Source organism: Triplophysa dalaica, chromosome 22, assembly GCF_015846415.1.
Source record: "Triplophysa dalaica isolate WHDGS20190420 chromosome 22, ASM1584641v1, whole genome shotgun sequence".
Classification (NCBI taxonomy): domain Eukaryota; kingdom Metazoa; phylum Chordata; class Actinopteri; order Cypriniformes; family Nemacheilidae; genus Triplophysa; species Triplophysa dalaica.
In genome coordinates, this window is record NC_079563.1 from 17956033 (window position 1) to 17973916 (window position 17884).

Below are 17884 nucleotides of genomic sequence, written 5' to 3' on the forward strand. Positions count from 1 at the left end.
TTCATCAACTAAAGAAAGGTGACCTGTTAAAAGTCTAATTGTGTTTGGCCTCTAAATGTAGCCTATAAGACTATTGCAAGTCATGAGATGATTATTAGATCACCTGTGAGATTATGTAATATATTTCATATGTTATAAACTTAATTAATATCGTACAATTCATGCTAAAAATGATAAAAAGATGCAAATTGTCTTTAGGATGACGAATGTAGAGTTAAAAGTCAATCCAAATGTTATACTGTAAATATTTTATTTGTTAGTGTAATGGAGTGTAAAGGACAGATAAATTCAGGATATGTGGTCATGACAGTACAATAATTTTCACCGACCCAGAGGCTTCAGGATTTTGTAATGTAAATAAACAACTGGCGTCAAACAGATTTCATTCATTATGTTTCAGAAAGAACCTGTTATAAAGCATCCTTTCCTTTCGAACCGGTCATAAATTGATGCTGTTCTTTGTTAGCTCTGGTAATCCGGTCGTCTTTATATCTCATGACATCCATTTACACCCACGGCAGAATCATCAAACCTCCAGACAGACGATAAACCCCCCAAATCCCAGTAAAAGGGAGTGGCATCAATAATCTCGCCGTTTCCCAAACAAAACTCGGCCGTCTCCCTCTGTGGTTGCCATGGAGACAGTGTCTTCACATGCCTTTGAACTGCTGCATAATGGACAGGAGCTGCTCGCTGCGTTTTTGGATGTTGCACTGCTCCTCTTTCAGCCTCTCCTGCTCGTGAAGCACCTCCTCCTGGAACGTCAAACCAATGATCATAAAAAATCGAAAGAATCTCTCCGTTCATGACGTGAGACGTTCTCCAGAGTGTGTAGCCGTGGCTGACCTAAAATGAACTTTTAATGACAAGTTTAGCTTCTTTGTGGACATATTTCCTATTGAAAAAGAACGTTTGGGAAGGGCATACGGAAGGGATTGTTTATACGTTTTTGAAACAGCTTATAATTGACGCAGCCATTGGTCGTGGTTAGAGACACTTTGATTGGACAAAAATAGGGCAAAACATTACACATCAATCATTTTTTGAGAATTGAAGTGTCTACTTTAGTCACCTTTTTGACGTTTTCTAGCACATGGACGGAGCTAATTTTCATCGTATCTCCATTTATGCTCCACTCTCAATTGTAACGACCAGACGGATTAGGAAGAAAGAATTTGTTGTGAGTTTAAAGCATGTTGTGTTTGGCGTGCCCCTATCACTGGTTTGTAGGGAGTGAGTGTTTGTGGTTACCAGAAGCTCACACACCCTCAGTTTAAACAACTCCTTCCTCTCCTTGTCATTCTCGTCTGCTCGCGCGCGGAGCCAGGCCTCGTTCTGAGCTTTGTGTTTCTCCAACATGTCCTGAAGTTCCTGTCCCATCACAACCACAAACCATCCATTGTGAAGAACACATATTTTAAAGCAGTATGTAATATGTTTTGTGAATGAGACTGCACCTGTTTATGTTTTACGAGATGCTCATTGTGAGCGTCCCTGTCATTACGTAGAACTTTTGTGTCCTGTGCGAGTGCAGCCTTCTCTCTGTTATGGGTGAGAACAACAGATTCATTTAATTTCAAAACGTAATTTATAGGCTAAGGAAATTATAATTATGTTTACCGGTCTAGTTTTTGGAATTCCTCATCTAACATGGCAAAAGCTTTGTGGATCATGCTCATGGCCTCATCACGCACTGCTGTGAAATCTCTATGAGCCGTCACCTACAGAAAAGAAATGTTTTGTTTTATCTTGATAATAGTTCACCTATAAATTATTTATTCGGTATCATTTGCTTACTTTCCACTTCTTATTAACCTGAAAACATTTCTATGTTGTGCATGATTTCTAAATCATGTAAAAGATATGATTTAAGGAATACTTCACACAAGAACACAAGTAAAATATTTTATGAAAGTTTGTAACTAAGCCGTTTTGAGTCAACATTGACTCCCATAGTAGTCCTTCATCTTACTATGGGAGTCAATGGTGACCCAAAACGGTTTAGTTACAAACTTTCATTGAAATATCTTTTATTAATATTCTTGTGTGAAGTATTCCTTTAAATCATATCTTTTCCAATTACTAAGTGACTAAGTGAATACACTTTATTATTCCATTATTGATGACCATCCAGACACATTTTAAAATAAGTTAAATTCACTCCAAAAGATAATTCCATGATTTATTCACATTCACTTATACTTGTAATATAAAATAATCATGTTACTTCAAATATATTATACTTTAATATTATACTTTAAATAATATATCATTATTCATTTTGACTTTGCAAAAATAAGACTTTTTGTGATGCATTACAGTAACCTACTGAGAATATGTGACTTGATGTTGTGTGTAAAATGCATGAATCACCTGAATGTGTTCATTTGTGTAGTTTTTTACGGTCACTGGAGACTGACTGAGCTCGTACTTCACATTAGGAATCTTAGTCGGAGTGAAACTAAAACACAAATGGTTTGAATAACGGAAAGCAGAGGTTTCATATGAAACTTGAAAGAGAGAGATGTGTGTCACCTGTTACTGACGCCCTGCAGTCCAAACTCAGACAGAATCTCTTTCATCACTGTTCAACAGAGAGCAGCGTGAGTTGTGACGAACAGAGTTCAGATAAAATGACAACCGGTGACTAGATAATGATATTTACCTGGCTGTCTTTCTGAAGGATTGATTAACTTCATTATTTTCAAATCATTGAATTCTTGCTCTTCATTTCTGCCTCCAAACACATAAAGCTGAAGAAGAAAAACAAGTCTATGAGTTCAATAACAGAATTACTAACAATGTGTTAACTTTATGTGTTCTCTCAAATGTTTGGACGCACTCATTATTTTTCCATTCATTTGATATGCAAACTACAACGAAAAAAAGGTCAATAAATAAACATATTAAAGCTTGATGACGAACATACGTGGCTATGGACAATGAACGCTGTGTGTCCGTGACGTCTGGCTGGAGGGATGCCCACATACAGCGGTACCTTCCATTTCATCTTTGCTGTTGTATTCAGATAATACAAGAATAATGTTTAAAAAAAACAGAGGATTCTGGGTGTTCCACCTTCAGTTTTAGTGTTTCTTACCAATACTTAATTTGTAAATTTCATTGGCCGATGATTCTGCTCCATCTGGATTATTGACTGTTCCTCCAAATAAGTAAATATCCTAAAAAACAACAAAAAAGGTGAACAGTTCAATTGAAATTTGACATAAGAAGAACTAAAACTGTTAGTAGTGATGTTGTGACACCCAGAACACTGTTGCCAAGCAAAAAGATTTGTTTTTATGTTAATTAATGTTATTTTATTCAAACTGATTTTATCACCTTGTCATGATGTGATGTAAAAGTTTGACCAGCACAAACCACAGGAGAGTCTCCCTTCACTTTACTCTGTTCCCAGACCAGGCTCTCTAAGAGAGAAAACATTTACTATGTACTATATATATAAATGATGGCAGTAAAAAGATAAAATATTTGGATGTGAGTACTGTCTCGCTGTAGCAGTTGTGGTGTACCTGTATTCAGAGCATATATGTTTTTGACTGGCGAGCCGTCCTCTGAGCAACCACCAAACAAGAATATCTGCTCACCCACTACAGCAAGTGAGTGATTATATCTGCACAACATACAGATAAACATAAGGATGGAAAGATGACGCAAGGGAATGCGAAGAGTCCCAAACGCATTGATTCAGCAGAAAAAACAACAGCTCACAGCAGTTTTAAACAGATGGCCTGAAAGATATTCTCTCACTTTTTCAGTTCCTAAACATTTACACACTTGTTCACTCTTATTCCTTTTTGTTAAGGATGTATCGTATGAACACGAAGTGAAGTTAAATTCAAAGAATATATCACGAAGGAATACCTTTCTGAAGGCAGAGCGCCAGTAGTTTTGATGGGCATCCAATTCACTGACACTGAAATAACAGTAGAGGACCTATTTATTCATCATTTACTGTCACCTTCGTGTTTTTTTAACCTGTCTGACTTTCTTCGCGACACACAAAATTAGGAAATCTTTGATGACTATTATATTATATTTATATATCTATTTATGTTATGTATCAATATCCTATTTCCAAACATGTAAGGGTTATAAATGAGTAAATTTTGATACAATTTAGTTTCCAAGCGAATTGCTTTCCTATCTCAGGTTTTACTGTAGCACGCACAAAACTGACCTGTGTTAAACATCATCAGATCATCTGTAGGGACTCCATCCTGAATGCCTCCAAACACATAGATATTCTCTCCTAGAGCTGCTGAACTGTGTTTCAATGTCCGCAGAGACACGCCAGCAGTGGGCAGCTTTTCCCACGTCATAGTCACTAATACACAAGAGAAAGAAGGGACAACTCAACCAAAATACTCAACAAATTATTTGAGCAAAAATTATTTAGATCTTGTAGATCAATCTGATATATCGTACCAATGTCGAAACAGTAGACACCTGCCAGACATTCTTTAGCTTCGGGATGGGAAGAACCTCCAAACAAGTAGAGTTTTCCTTTAACTACACTATGAGAAGAGTGAAAAGCTTGTTGCAGTTTTTTAAACAGTATAACAGAAAGAATCATTTTTTATGGGAATGTCTTATCATCACCACAGTGAGTGTCCTGCTCTCGCCGTGGGAATGTCTCCTTTCTGAGGCATCTGCTCCCACGTCACACGATTTGCTGAAACTGACCCATTTAAAATGTAACAATCCAAAAAGCATCTTGATGTGTATACAGCCAAATTTGGTGATTTAGAGCAGTGGTTCTCTAACTTTTCCGTTGTAAACAGCGTGCATCGCTTTGCGGCCCCCAAATAAAGACTCCTCAAAGGGGTCATATGGCTGCGAGTACGTGTTTTTCTGTGTCTTTGGTGTGTTATTAGCTGCCCATGCATGTTTTATACACGTTAAAATGTCAGAACAAAATATGCATTCTATCTAAAAGCGAATGCTCACCCAGACCTCCTTGAAACACCTCGTGTAACCACATCCCCAAAAATCTACATTAGTTGGTGGTAGACAGTTGACTATGACCGCCCAAAATGTAAACTCAAGTAAGATGGGCGTAGCTGTCAGTACAGTTGATGAGGAACCTGATATGGTAAGAGGCATTTTTTTTCGTCCCACGCTTGCCGTATTCGACCAATCAGTACGCACTGGTTAACTGACCAATCATAGCACACCTCGCTTTTCAAAGCCATGAGCTTTGTTAAAAATCTGTGCGTTTCAGAGAGGAAATACAAACATGCACGGTATGTGGAAAAACAGTGTTTTGAACCTTAAATCGTGTATACACTTTAAATTACATCTAAAACAAACAATAATATTTGTTTTAGTCGTGTCCTATGACCCCTTTAACTGAACCCAAAACGTATTTAACAATCTTATCAAACAGTCTTATTTTTATGTTGTTTGATTGTACAAAATGTGTGATACATTTCTATATTTCATAAAATGCCACAAAACCTGTGGCCCCCCAGATCCATGTTGGGCCCCCCAGTTTGAGAACCACTGATTAAGAGACATTTCTTTGTGTAAATGACATACCTGTGATCATGTAGAAGTCATTAAGATACAGTGGGAAACATTCCTAAAGCCATAAAATATATCTCTTAGTATTTGCCCAGGCTCTCCGGTACTCAAAAATCTTTATGAGCAATTTTCTTAGCAGGTTTACACACCTCTGTGCTTACGTTTGACGCTCCTCCAAACAAGAAGGCAATATTTCCCACTACAGTAATCGCATGAGCATATCTGTAAGATTTAAAAACATTCAACCGATCAGAGTTGTATTTATTGTCAGAGCATTGTAATTATAGTGAGTTCACCTTGTTCCTGATCACGTCTGTGAAGGTTTGAGACAGTCAAAGAAAGTTGTATCGCTCACCTCGGGCTCGGGGCTACTCCTGCAATTTCCTTGTCAATCCAGTGTCCACTTGCCAATGCCATTTTAAAGTCTGTTTACTGTTGAGTTAACGTGTGTTCCACTTAATTGAATTATTCTGTTCTGTGGACATCTAAAGGATTGTATTGTGTGCTAAATGGCTTGTCCCAGTGGATACACTCACTCACTAACAGGCACAGTATACATGAACTCTCTCTAAAGCAGCTGGTAAGATGAGCACACCTGTCGCTTAGTGATGGAGGTAAACACACTTCTCGCCACATTAAGAGATCTGCTGCCATATAACGTAAAGAGAGAGCAATTAAAATCAATTAAGCCACACCATAAAATAATTAGTTCAGATTGGATTGCTTCAGTCAAAAGCATTGTTATTAAAATAATTATTAAAACATTAAAAATAGCTCTTTTCTAAATTACAATTTATTGCATTTATTTTCTAATTATACATGTTTCCTGCATATACATGGGTTTTGATGGCATAGTTACACTAGTGCAGCATATACACGGTCACCTATTCAGATGTCCACTCAAGTTGTAAATGTAGTAGAAGTAGGCAAAAATATGTAAATAAGATGAAATATACCACAATAAAAAAGGCAAAACATCCAGAGGTTGTCATAGTTGATGCATAACTTTATCTTTAGAAATGCAACACTAAGCATTTATTTAATAACAAATAAACAAGTTAGAAAAATAAATAAATACATGTTATAAAAGCAATGCCATTTATAATATTGTGTAATGATGCGCCGTCCTCGTTTTGATCTACTGCCCTGAGCCTTGGTAACATCATCTGAAAAAGGAAAACATCATCGGATAAGGTAATCGAAGTGCCTTTGTCATTGGCCCAGTGAGAAACTGAACCTCCATCCTGAGTCCAGATCAGCCGAGTTCACTGTCCTCCACCGCACACTATGTGCGAGTACCATACGATGCTGGTTCAGGAACAGCTGTCTGCAGCTTCCCAGCGCCGCCGCGTGAGGTCGCTGTTCTGCGCGCTGCATTCACGCATTCAACGCACAGACGAGAAATTGAAAGTGTGCATTATTTTTGTCGACGTACAGTTATCAGTCTCGTCTCGCATCTACTGAATGTGTTTACCTGAATAGAATTATAGTAGTCATATTTAGGCGGTTTCATCTCTGTGTTAATGCTGGAAGTCGGCGGTGGTTCGCAGATATGCACGCAGCAGGATGGATATTATGTGACTCGTGTGAGAACTGACGAGATGATGATGGCCCAGGGAGAGAAAGATCCAAAACAAACCAGCCAGGTCGTGCTGGTCAAGAAAATCATAATGAAGCATGACAACCCGGTAAGACATGACCCAGGCATGCGTTTCGTTAAGGTATTTAATGTATAATCTAACATGCCATTGACACTCATTCATCGGGCGCCTCTTGACGTCTTGTGTTCATTTGAGCTAAAACAGCATCCGTTAAATACGCATCAAATAAAACACCTGTATTATTTGATATTATATTTGTCCTTATAATGTGTATTCAATATTATGTAAATGTATGTAGATGTATGCGCGTGAAGCGGTGTTAGCCTCTCAGGTAACGTTCGCTTGGAAAATCCCAGTTTGTGATTTAAGATCTGTCTTTCATTTTATGTGTCGACATATTTCATGTATGGTATTTTTAGACACATCTCATCGCGTATTAACGCGTGTCACGTGTGATTTGTCGTCAGGTAAAGCTAGCAGATGCTACTTCAGCCGATCAAAGCGGTTCAGTCTCTTACGTAAGAGCGCGCGCACGCTTGTACTGACGCACCCCCGGCCGGATTCGTTTCTTTTGCGTGTGTTGTTTTAGTTCTGACTGTACTTCGGGTAAAAACAAAAACGGATTTATATTTGATCCAATAAACAATGAATAAATTAAAAAAGGACTGACGCACGAGTCTCACCTCTCACGGCGCAGTCTGTTGTCATGGTTACCGTTTTCACTCATTTATCTTCGACGTCACCGAGGGCTCGGCGTTACGTGTGTAAAAGTGTCAAGTGTGATAACACTGCTTTTGTTCTTTAGAAATAATAGATCGTGTATGGCTGTGACAAGAACGTGTAGTCAACAAAACCTAAGTTCCATAAGTCAATTTTTTCCAGTGTTGTCAACTACACTTTTATACATTTTATAATAGGTCAAATTTAAAGGGATAGTTCACCATGAAAATCCTTTAATCATTTATTTACCCTCAGATTGTTCCAAACCTGTAAACATTTCTTTGTTTTGCTATACACTAGGGCTGTGTATCGGCAAGTGCCTCCCCATACAATACATATCACGATAGATGGGTCACTATACAATATATTGCTATGAATTTCAATACGATACACATTTGCGATATATTGTAGTACTCTAAATAAAAAATGTAAAAAGTAGAGCTAGAGATACAACATGCTGTGCACCATCTGGGTTTTTTTGTAAGGATAAGTGTAAAAGCATCCCTTACCTATGCAGAGTCGCCATGATGTGCAAATAGACCTAAAAATCAGAGGTTTGGGTTCCCATACCAAAGATTGCGCCCCTAAAGGGGATTGCCCCCGCCTCTCTGAAAAGCGAGGTGTGCTTTGATTGGCCAGTTAACCAGTGCGTTGTGATTGGTTGAATTCTGCAAGCCTGTGACGCAAATGTAACGCGTCTTACTATATTGGTAACATATTAGTTCCAAAGCAATTGTACTGACAGGTACGCCCACCTTACTTCTGTATACAATTGGGCGATCTTAGTTCATTCCATGAACTGACATGGATTCGTGGGGGTGTGGTTACACAAATCGTTTCAGGCAGTTTTTGTTGAGCATTCGATTTAAGATAACAACCTATAACACACCAAAGACACAGAAAAACAAATGTTCGCGCCATATGACCCCTTTAAAAAATGTATAGATAGTAGAGGTATCAATATCGATATACGATCGAAAAAACAAATATTACGATAGTTACACGTATCGATATTTTTGCACAGCCCTCTATACACTTGGAACACAGATATTTGGAAGAATGTCAGTGACCAAACCGCTCTCCTCCCCCATCGACTCCCATAGTATTTATTTTACCTTCTTAGGCAGTAAATAGGGAGTGAGATCTGTTTGGTTACTGACATTCTTCCAAATATTTTTCTATGTGTTCAATCATTGTGAAGATGTTTGTATCAACCTGAGAGTGAGTAAACGATAACAGCATTTTCATTTTTGTCTGAACTATCGCTTTAAATTGACGGGTTATGAAATGTTGTAGTTAAATACAATTGCAGTTTGGGTAACGACACTGGAAAAATTTGACTTATTTAGCATAACATGGAACTTATGTTTTGTACTATTTGTTGTCTCCAATAACAAAATCTCCCTCATTTGCATGTCTGTTTGGATAAAATCATCCGCCGAATGAACAAATGTAAATTATGAGCTATCGCATGCTGACAGTGAATATTTAAGTCCAAGTCATAACAAACTGTTCTGTTCTGGATTAGGACATTTTGACACCAGCTTTTGTTTAACCAGAGACCGCACATGAATACCAACGATGGTTCCCATCGAAACCTGTAATCTTTGGAAACGTGCCACGTTCAGCTTCATGTTATTTCTAATGTTCCAGGTCCAGCAGGGAATTGGAAAGCCCAGCGTGTATCATGCCGTCGTGGTCATTTTTCTAGAATTCTTTGCCTGGGGTCTCCTCACGACGCCCATGCTGACTGTGAGTCCTAATACTTCTTAATATTCTGAGCTTGTGCTTGTCATGATAAATGCTTTTAATTTCTTAAAGGAACAGTTCACCCATTTACTCACCCTCACGTTCTGTAACCGTACGTGGAGAACGTCCCTGACGCTCTGTTCTGTAAAAAGAAAGTTTAAAGTGATTATAATCTCGCTCAAGCTCTTAAAAAAGCATAACAAAATAATAATACACAAAAATACAAAAAGCACTATAAGCGTCTTGCTCAAGTTTAACACAGTGTATTTTTCTACCCTGTAGTGAGTACTGCATTTTATTCTTGTCGCTTACAAATCTGTATCTTTTTCATTTGCAGGTTTTACATGAAACATTCCCCAAACACACTTTCTTAATAAACGGCCTCATTCAGGGCGTGAAGGTAAATGTCCTTCACTGCATTGTACACATCAAGTGAATCTGTGGTGGTTGACGTCAGGATAATTTTGCTTGTGTTGTTCATCAGGGTCTGTTGTCATTTATGAGCGCGCCATTGATCGGCGCCCTATCAGACGTGTGGGGCAGACGATCGTTTCTATTGGTCACTGTATTCTTCACCTGTGCCCCCATACCTCTTATGAGACTCAGTCCATGGTAAAACCTGCTGCCATGGTCGTGAAAATAAAAAAACATCAATACAAAGAAAGTCATGAGGAAATTTTGAAGAAAAATGGAACATGGCTAGTTTCTGGATGCCTTGAAAACTCTTTCTCACTTGAAGGCCATCTCTTGTTTCCCTTTGTGTAATTGTATTCAGGTGGTATTTTGCCATGATATCCATGTCCGGCGCGTTTTCCGTCACCTTCTCTGTCATATTTGCGTACATCGCAGACGTTACGGATGTGCACGAAAGGAGTACCGCCTACGGACTCGTAAGGGACATTTATTAAATCGTCGCTAGTGATACATTTTGAAATGGTTTCAGAGTAATATTACTACATGTAACAGAACAATATTTGGTTTGTCAAGCAAAATATAAGTACAATGATGCCCTGAATTTATTCTCACTGTCTGTTCCACGGCTTCAGGTTTCTGCGACGTTTGCAGCCAGTCTTGTGACGAGCCCGGCCATCGGCGCGTACCTCTCGGCTAGTTATGGAGACAATCTGGTGGTGCTGTTGGCGACGCTTATCGCGCTGGCCGACATCTGTTTCATTCAGCTGGCCGTGCCAGAGTCTCTGCCGGATAAAATGAGACTGAATACCTGGGGAGCGCCGATATCATGGGAACAAGCCGACCCTTTCGCTGTAAGAACTCGATATTAATGTAACAAAACGTCATGATAAATAAAATGCTTAATATTTGGGCTGTCAAACGATTAATCGTGATGAATCGCATTCAGAATAAAGGTTTGTTTTCACATATAATATGTCAGTGTACGGTGCATATTCGTTTTGTATTTATGAACACATACACATAAATGCATTCATTTAAGAAAAATATAAAATATAACAATTAGAATTTCAATTATTGGTAAATATAAATACATTTGCATAAACACATTTAAATATTTCCTAAACATATAGACAAGTATGTGTATGTTTTTATAAGTACAACATTTATATGCATAGTACACAGATATATATTATGTAAACAAAAACCCTTGATTCTGGAAGCCCTTCTTAATATTAAATATATGGTTGCTGATGTATTTAAATACATTTATAACAATGCTTCATTGTCGAAATCAGACATTTCATTAACTTCTGCTTTTTTCAAAGTCTTTAAGGAAGGTTGGACAGGACACAACAGTTCTTCTCATTTGTATCACAGTATTTTTGTCGTATCTCCCAGAGGCGGGCCAATACTCCAGCTTTTTCCTCTACTTACGCCAGGTACTGTGTTTATTTTATGCTTTTAATGAAAAAGTGTAAAGATGGCGTATGTTTTGTTGCCCTTGTGCCCTGTTGGCCCAATTAAAGCAACCGTCTTCATGCATTCAATTTTAATCAGCAGTTTTCCCGCAAAGGAATTTATGAAACGACTGGATCCTCATTTATTATTGCCTCCTATTGTTTGTCTTAATTAATTCACTGGAATGACTGCATGCCGACTGGAAGAAATCTTTGTGCCGCAGCAACTTTAAAACGCAGCCTGTCGCATTTTTCTTACAACTAAAAATAGTTTTGTTTCTGTAGCATGTGAAATGTTACACACTATTAGCTTTCAGTATATGCGAAATAAAACATAGACCAACTACATTTCCCAGAAGGTTTTAAAAGAAAGTGTCATTAAAAATATACAAAAGAAGCCAGAAAATATTGAGATATATTGTGATACCAAAACTATCATGACCTGTTTTTTCGTGCTTAATTCTTTTCTTTGTTTTAATTTTGTTGATTTTAATGTCACGTTTATTTTGTCAATTTTTTTGACACATTGTTTTCTAACTGGTTTTGCAAATAAGTCACATTTGAATTGGTTTAAATCACATATACTGTTATATCACTGACCCAGTATCGCATATCGTATGACCTCTAAAAGCAACATATTTTGCCGTATTTTTGTTGTTTTCGATTGTTAACATCGGTCTGTTTTGAGTGTCAGTGGTCTCTGTTAAGCTCAGTGACGGATCATTACTGGACCTAACAGAGTTAATTCGATTCGGGTTCACCGGTGCAAACTGATGGGGATGTGCTCCTATCTCTCTGTCTCACAGGTCATTAACTTCTCGCCCAAAACGATCGCGGTGTTCATCGGCGTGGTGGGAATTCTCTCCATCCTGGCGCAGGTATTTAATTGAGGCAATATTCTTCACTCTGCCTTATTGCTCGCGTCGTCCGTCTGGCGAGGCGTCTTGTGAAAGTGCCTCTAACAGATGAATCTAGTTGAATTGAATTCCGATAAAAGTTCAAAGGCAGAGTTAATGAAATTAAAGCAGGGCTGTAATGAGCAGATAGCGAGGCACTTGTTGCTTTTAAAAGCTATATATGTCTACTGTGTCAGCTGTTTGAATTACTTTCCTCCAAGGTGTATAAATATAGATAATCCTTGAGACTTTTTTTGTAAAAGAGCATTTAGTTTTGAATCGGCTTATGTGTTATCAGCATGTCTGATTTGAATGATATATCTAATATCTACTTTCTTGCGTTCATGACAGACTCTGTTTCTCACTTTATTGATGAGAACCATTGGAAACAAGAACACCGTTCTCTTAGGTCTGGGTTTCCAGATTCTTCAGCTGGCCTGGTACGGTTTGGGCTCTGAGCCGTGGTAAGTGCTTTTGTTTTGTTGCACAAAATATCAAAATAGTTCAACATAATCACAATATGCACATTATGGCAACTATTACGAGTTGGCAAATTTGTGTGAATTCCTACAAACTCTTTTGTTAGTTTTATTTATTAGGTATACTTCACGCAAATTTTTAAGTAGGCCTATACTTGTATGCAGTGAGTAGCTACATAAGCAATCTTAAGCAAACATACTACATAAGCATACAATTTATTAGTAGTGTACTAGTGGGTGTACCATCTCAATATGACTTTGAATTTGATAAAAGTATACTTTAAGGGGTGGTTTAACAGACAGGGATTATCTTGAATCAAGACTAGGCCTTAGTTAAATTAGTATATTGAAAAAAAAAAAAAACATACTTTACAAAAATTGTACAGATATGTTTTAAGATATGTCAGCGTAAGTTGTTTTTGATGAAGACACCCTTCAAATTTAAGTTTGGGACCTGGCTTAACTCCTGTCCGGGAAGTGTTTTTACATAAGCATACTTAAACAAGTGTATTAGTACTATACTATACTATATCAATACTACTTGGGACTAAAATGGTCTAATTTTAAGTGTATAATACTATATGTTCCAGTTGGAAATGTTGAATACATACACAACTAGTTTATACTAAAAGTATAATACAAGTGAATGAACATTTTACTGACAGCATACAAGTTCAATACTTCTAAACACATTTTCGATTTGTGAAAGTACTCTTAAGTATACTGTGAGTAAACTACTAATTTGGTCATGTTTATAGTGCAAGTATACTTGTAAGAAATTCTTACATTATAATTTTACTATTTATATATATTTTTTAGAATGAAATAATATTTTTATTATATAAAATGTTATGCGACCGTATGTAAAACTATGCCAAAAAAGTATTTAATAAGCCACTCACACAGTACTTTATTATAATATTAGAAGTACAAGTAAATCAATTATTTTTTGTTATTGTTATATTATTACCCGTACTACATTGATATTTGAATCATTATCTGACGTGGTTTGTCATGTTGTTCAGGATGATGTGGGCGGCCGGGGCTGTAGCCGCTTTGTCCAGCATTACGTTTCCAGCCGTCAGCGCTTTAGTGTCCCGCAGCGCAGATCCAGATAAACAGGGTAAAACAGCAAACTGGTATTGATAAAACATTGTGAATCGTGCTAAACCCCAGCGACACTTCAATCTTAAAGTAATGATATTCTGGGTTAAGACTGATAGATCTGTGTTGTTTGTTTCTCAGGGCTGGTTCAGGGAATGATCACCGGTATTCGAGGTCTCTGTAATGGTCTGGGTCCTGCACTCTATGGTTTCGTTTTCTTCCTCTTTAATGTGGAATTGAACGGCATAACGCCAATCGAAGCGGATTATTCCATCCCTCTCCAACCCTCCAATGAGGTACAACAGCGATCTCACCTGTATCTCATCCGCATCTTGTAAACTCTACCTGTTATGTCATTTTCCTCTCATCTGTGTTCTTGAATAGAAGACGATGATCCCCGGTCCTCCGTTCCTCCTCGGCGCCTGCACGGTTGTGGTTGCTTTTATAGTAGCTCTGTTCATACCGGACAACCCCACGCCACCGGCCACGCCCTGCACGACCCTTAAGAGTACCGCCTGCCTGGCTGGAGCCCACACCAACACCCCGCTGCCCGGGAGCGATGAAGACTTCGAACCCTTACTGGAGGACAGCAATGTGTGACAAGCAAAACAAAAAAGAAACGATAAGCTGGTTAACACATGACAAACGCCCTGTGGCTAATGTATTTATTTTTCGGATTCTGTTGTTTTTAATGGTGATGGTCAGTATAAGTTTTGCACTCAGAGGATTTCTATTGAACATTTAACAGTGTTCTACATCAAACTGAATCGACACATTAAGGGCTTTATTATAAGTGGAATCGGATGGGCTGTAGAAAGAATCGAGTTTACCTTCTGGCTGGTTCTTGAGGAACCTGGAGGCCTTTGGTTTGCTTGATTCTTCTGAAGTTTAAAGCCGAGCTCTTCGTGTGTGTAGATATTGGGCAAAGTGCATTAGAAGATATCGTCGATGGAGATTATTATGGTTTGAAGCATATCGTTACTGTCAGTGAGATTCATGATACAGCTGAATTCTCGCAATAACATTTCACCCCAAAATGAAAAGAAAACACATTTTGTAGAAATTTTAGGACCGTTGAGATATGTTTGCATTGTGCATTATTATTCATCATAATTATTGCTAGATTTTTATGTGTGTCATTGTTTTACTGTATTAAAATACAAATCTTAAGCATATAATAAGCATATTTTAAAGAAAGCATTGAATAACGACATCACAAAATACTGTTCAAAATAGTAAAGGTAATTTCAAGATACATTTAAATACAAACGCAAAACACATTTTTAGGTTTTTAAAGCTTTATTTAATGCAAAATGTCTTTTGATTTTGGGGTGAGGTGTGCCATGTTCTTGACGGGTTTTGTTCCTAGAGAGTGAGATAAGAGAGATGAATATGATGGTATCGGCAGACGGATTGCTTGACTGTCTGCAGTGCTCGAGTAAACACAAGCCTTAAAGTCACATATCCTGTTGAATAGATCAGAAATGAAGCCGGTCGGATGAGCAGTATTTCATCCAACCGGATGTTCAGACACTAGAGGATATTTGCCGTTACTCATGCTAACATAGTTCTTTCAAGTCAGTTAGTTATATTATACTGTATGTATAAAGCCCTGTTTACACAAAGGACAATACTACAGTATAAAGTGATACAAGAATGATTCAGTTGAACGATAACGTTGGATCACTTTTTTAGAGGATGAACGATAAAATGTTGACAGCCAATCAAAATCCGTAACATTTAAAAGGACTTGTGCATTTAAAATGTGAAACTTAAAATGTGATGATATAACGTTAGCGCCCATTGACGGCTTGAGGGCGTCTGTGTGTTTTCTATGCAGTAGTTTTAGTAACTGTCAATCATAACAACTTTGTCTCAAGTTGTTAAGTGACCCAATTTAGTTTCCTCATACATGTCCCATGACATCTGTGAGCAATTCATCGTAAGGAAGATTTAGTTATGATTGTATTCTTAATGTTTCTTTGAAATTGATTTTCAGCTGAAGTATTATATTTTCTATATCATCCATCACAGGCCTGTAGCGTTTTACAGCAAACTGAAGTAAACATTATCAATAGATAAAAATACATAAATATCCTTTCTTATTGACTTTGAACTCTTGGACTTCAGAGAATTCCCGGTATTCTATACATTTTTAAAGTAAAGTAAATTATGCAGTTTTGCTTAAAATATTTGTATGTTTTCTGTAAATGTAACTTTCTTCATTTTTACACTCATGGAAAATCTGCATTTGTTGGAGTATATAATATATATGTTGGATATATAATAATACTCAATTCCTTTCGGTATATAAATGAAGGACAATTATGAAAAAGTAGCCAACACACCAGCTACCTCATTTTTGGAGGTTTTGTGGAATGATGTGAGATTTGATCAAAAAAGGACTAAATGTTTATTTTTTAAATCTACTTTTCTTCTTCTGTATAGTCACATTCCATTCTCATATTACCGGATTTTTTATCAGTTTTTCACTTTCATATTTGCTGATGTTTTTCGATTTTAGGCTTCCCAAGTCGACAAGTTCCCAGTCGAAATGCTTGTGCATTTACAGAATGACTATTTGCTAAAGGAATCTGTTGAAGTCCATTGTGTGTAAAACAAACAAAAAAGAGATCAAAAGAGATTGAGAAGCTGCAGGTGGTATTTAGTCTGACCTGCGCCAGCTACTTCCTGTTTGTTAAACGCATCATTACCAGACACATCAAGCATTCCACAGAAACACAACGAAAGCCCTAGTTTTCCTTTCCCAAAACCTTCGGTGACCCCAGAAACGATGATTAGAATCCAAAATGTTACCTCCCATCATTTATCTCAGCCTTTGACCTTTTTGTCTGGCAGTTTTACATTATCAGAATTCTGAGTCGTATTATTATTATGCAGCAAAGCAGTGTGAAAGATCTTGTGGAAAGCTTGAAACTGAGATCTTGTGGAAAGATTGCGAAAATGTCCATGCCAAGATGGATAAACGCTTGGTACCGGCCCATGTTTGGGTTTTGTATAAATAGGATAAAATGTGCACAGCTTGTAACATCAATGTATTATAACGATGGTCATATGAATAATTTTAGGATTGTACAGTATTGTATATGTGTTGAATAGTATCAAGCAAAAAACCCTTTTACATGTTGTCAGAGCTGAAATATTTTGGAACAGAATGACAGGTTCCAAATATCTCTCATGCAGATGTAACTGGTGTCGTCTGCAAAGCACGTATATAGTTAATTTAGTTTTTTAAAGATTGCTCTGAACATGTTGGTGCCTGAAGTGTAGACATGTTGGTTTTAGTATGTAAGCATGTAAATAACGAAACACATGGAGCAGCTATTACACATGACTAATATGATGTACAGGAGGACATTGATGTATTTATTGTCTGTATTGTGGGAATCTATTAAATATTTGCAAATGTGAAATAAAAGAACACAAGAAAACAAGAGTGTGATGTCATTTCCTGCTGCTGTTTTGTTGGCCATTAGAGGACACTGTGGTGCTGTCTATGTGATGCCACTTTTGTAGAAACTTCATTGTTAACTTATGAAAAGATATTATCGTGGTAAACTGAGCATTGCACTGTGGTAAAAACAGGGTATTGTCTGAAGTACCTTGTGGCACATGTTATGATAATCGTTTGGGATCATGATAAATAGTATGTGCGATTATTATGTGATGTTATCACTGTAACACAGCTCCACATTCTCATGTTACACAGTGCAATTACATTATTATTTCATGTAATAACGGCCAAAAGGTAACTTCTGGTTTGTGTTTGTTTATAATTTAACCATTTATTTTAGATTTAATTTATATGAATATTAATTTATATGAACATGTTATTGTATTTTAATTGCAGAAAATTGAAACTAAAACTACTTAACAGTTATTGATTCTCTGCAGAG

The 17884-nt window shown here is 37.3% G+C and overlaps 2 protein-coding genes across 5 annotated transcripts; one reads left to right on the forward strand and one right to left on the reverse strand.

Annotated features, from left to right (window-relative positions):
• Positions 1 to 79: 79 nt before the first annotated feature.
• Positions 80 to 6700, reverse strand: zmp:0000001301 (uncharacterized). 3 transcript variants are annotated; one of them, XM_056736002.1, is made up of 18 exons: positions 6432 to 6700; positions 5697 to 6191; positions 5563 to 5605; positions 4624 to 4702; positions 4450 to 4538; positions 4202 to 4348; positions 3886 to 3937; positions 3534 to 3634; positions 3343 to 3428; positions 3101 to 3182; positions 2930 to 3015; positions 2666 to 2753; positions 2536 to 2584; positions 2374 to 2461; positions 1621 to 1721; positions 1458 to 1542; positions 1252 to 1371; positions 80 to 755 (listed from the first exon to the last, which is right to left on the reverse strand). In XM_056736002.1, exons 3-18 carry the CDS (start codon positions 5570 to 5572, stop codon positions 651 to 653), a joined length of 1368 nt encoding a protein of 455 aa, XP_056591980.1. In that variant the 5' UTR covers positions 5573 to 5605; positions 5697 to 6191; positions 6432 to 6700; the 3' UTR covers positions 80 to 650. The 3 variants fall into 3 exon arrangements, with proteins under 3 accessions (XP_056591980.1, XP_056591979.1, XP_056591981.1); XM_056736001.1 differs by having other exon boundaries at positions 5697 to 5769; positions 5844 to 6700; XM_056736003.1 differs by having other exon boundaries at positions 81 to 755; positions 1267 to 1371; positions 5697 to 5769; positions 5903 to 6700.
• Positions 6701 to 6868: 168 nt separating this feature from the next.
• Positions 6869 to 17416, forward strand: mfsd14ba (major facilitator superfamily domain containing 14Ba). 2 transcript variants are annotated; one of them, XM_056736000.1, is made up of 12 exons: positions 6869 to 7235; positions 9522 to 9620; positions 9955 to 10017; positions 10102 to 10229; positions 10393 to 10507; positions 10664 to 10882; positions 11357 to 11470; positions 12295 to 12366; positions 12736 to 12848; positions 13889 to 13986; positions 14109 to 14263; positions 14355 to 17416. In XM_056736000.1, the coding sequence occupies exons 1-12, from the start codon at positions 7071 to 7073 to the stop codon at positions 14565 to 14567; spliced, it is 1554 nt and encodes a 517-aa protein (XP_056591978.1). In that variant the 5' UTR covers positions 6869 to 7070; the 3' UTR covers positions 14568 to 17416. The 2 variants fall into 2 exon arrangements, with proteins under 2 accessions (XP_056591978.1, XP_056591977.1); XM_056735999.1 differs by having other exon boundaries at positions 6893 to 7235; positions 14352 to 17416.
• The last annotated feature ends 468 nt before the right edge of the window (positions 17417 to 17884 follow it).

Excerpts from the sequence above, each read along its gene's own strand:
- mfsd14ba (XM_056735999.1), top strand. The coding sequence starts at position 7,071 with ATGCTGGAAGTCGGCGGTGGTTCGCAGATATGCACGCAGCAGGATGGA. Across the intron at positions 13,987-14,108 it reads CGCAGATCCAGATAAACAGG|GGCTGGTTCAGGGAATGATC; the intron begins GTAAAACAGCAA and ends TTTGTTTCTCAG. Across the intron at positions 14,264-14,351 it reads CTCTCCAACCCTCCAATGAG|AAGACGATGATCCCCGGTCC; the intron begins GTACAACAGCGA and ends GTTCTTGAATAG.
- zmp:0000001301 (XM_056736003.1), bottom strand. The coding sequence starts at position 5,964 with ATGGCATTGGCAAGTGGACACTGGATTGACAAGGAAATTGCAGGAGTA. Across the intron at positions 3,938-4,201 it reads TCTGATGATGTTTAACACAG|TGTCAGTGAATTGGATGCCC; the intron begins GTCAGTTTTGTG and ends CTGTTATTTCAG. Across the intron at positions 1,543-1,620 it reads GAATTCCAAAAACTAGACCG|AGAGAAGGCTGCACTCGCAC; the intron begins GTAAACATAATT and ends CACCCATAACAG.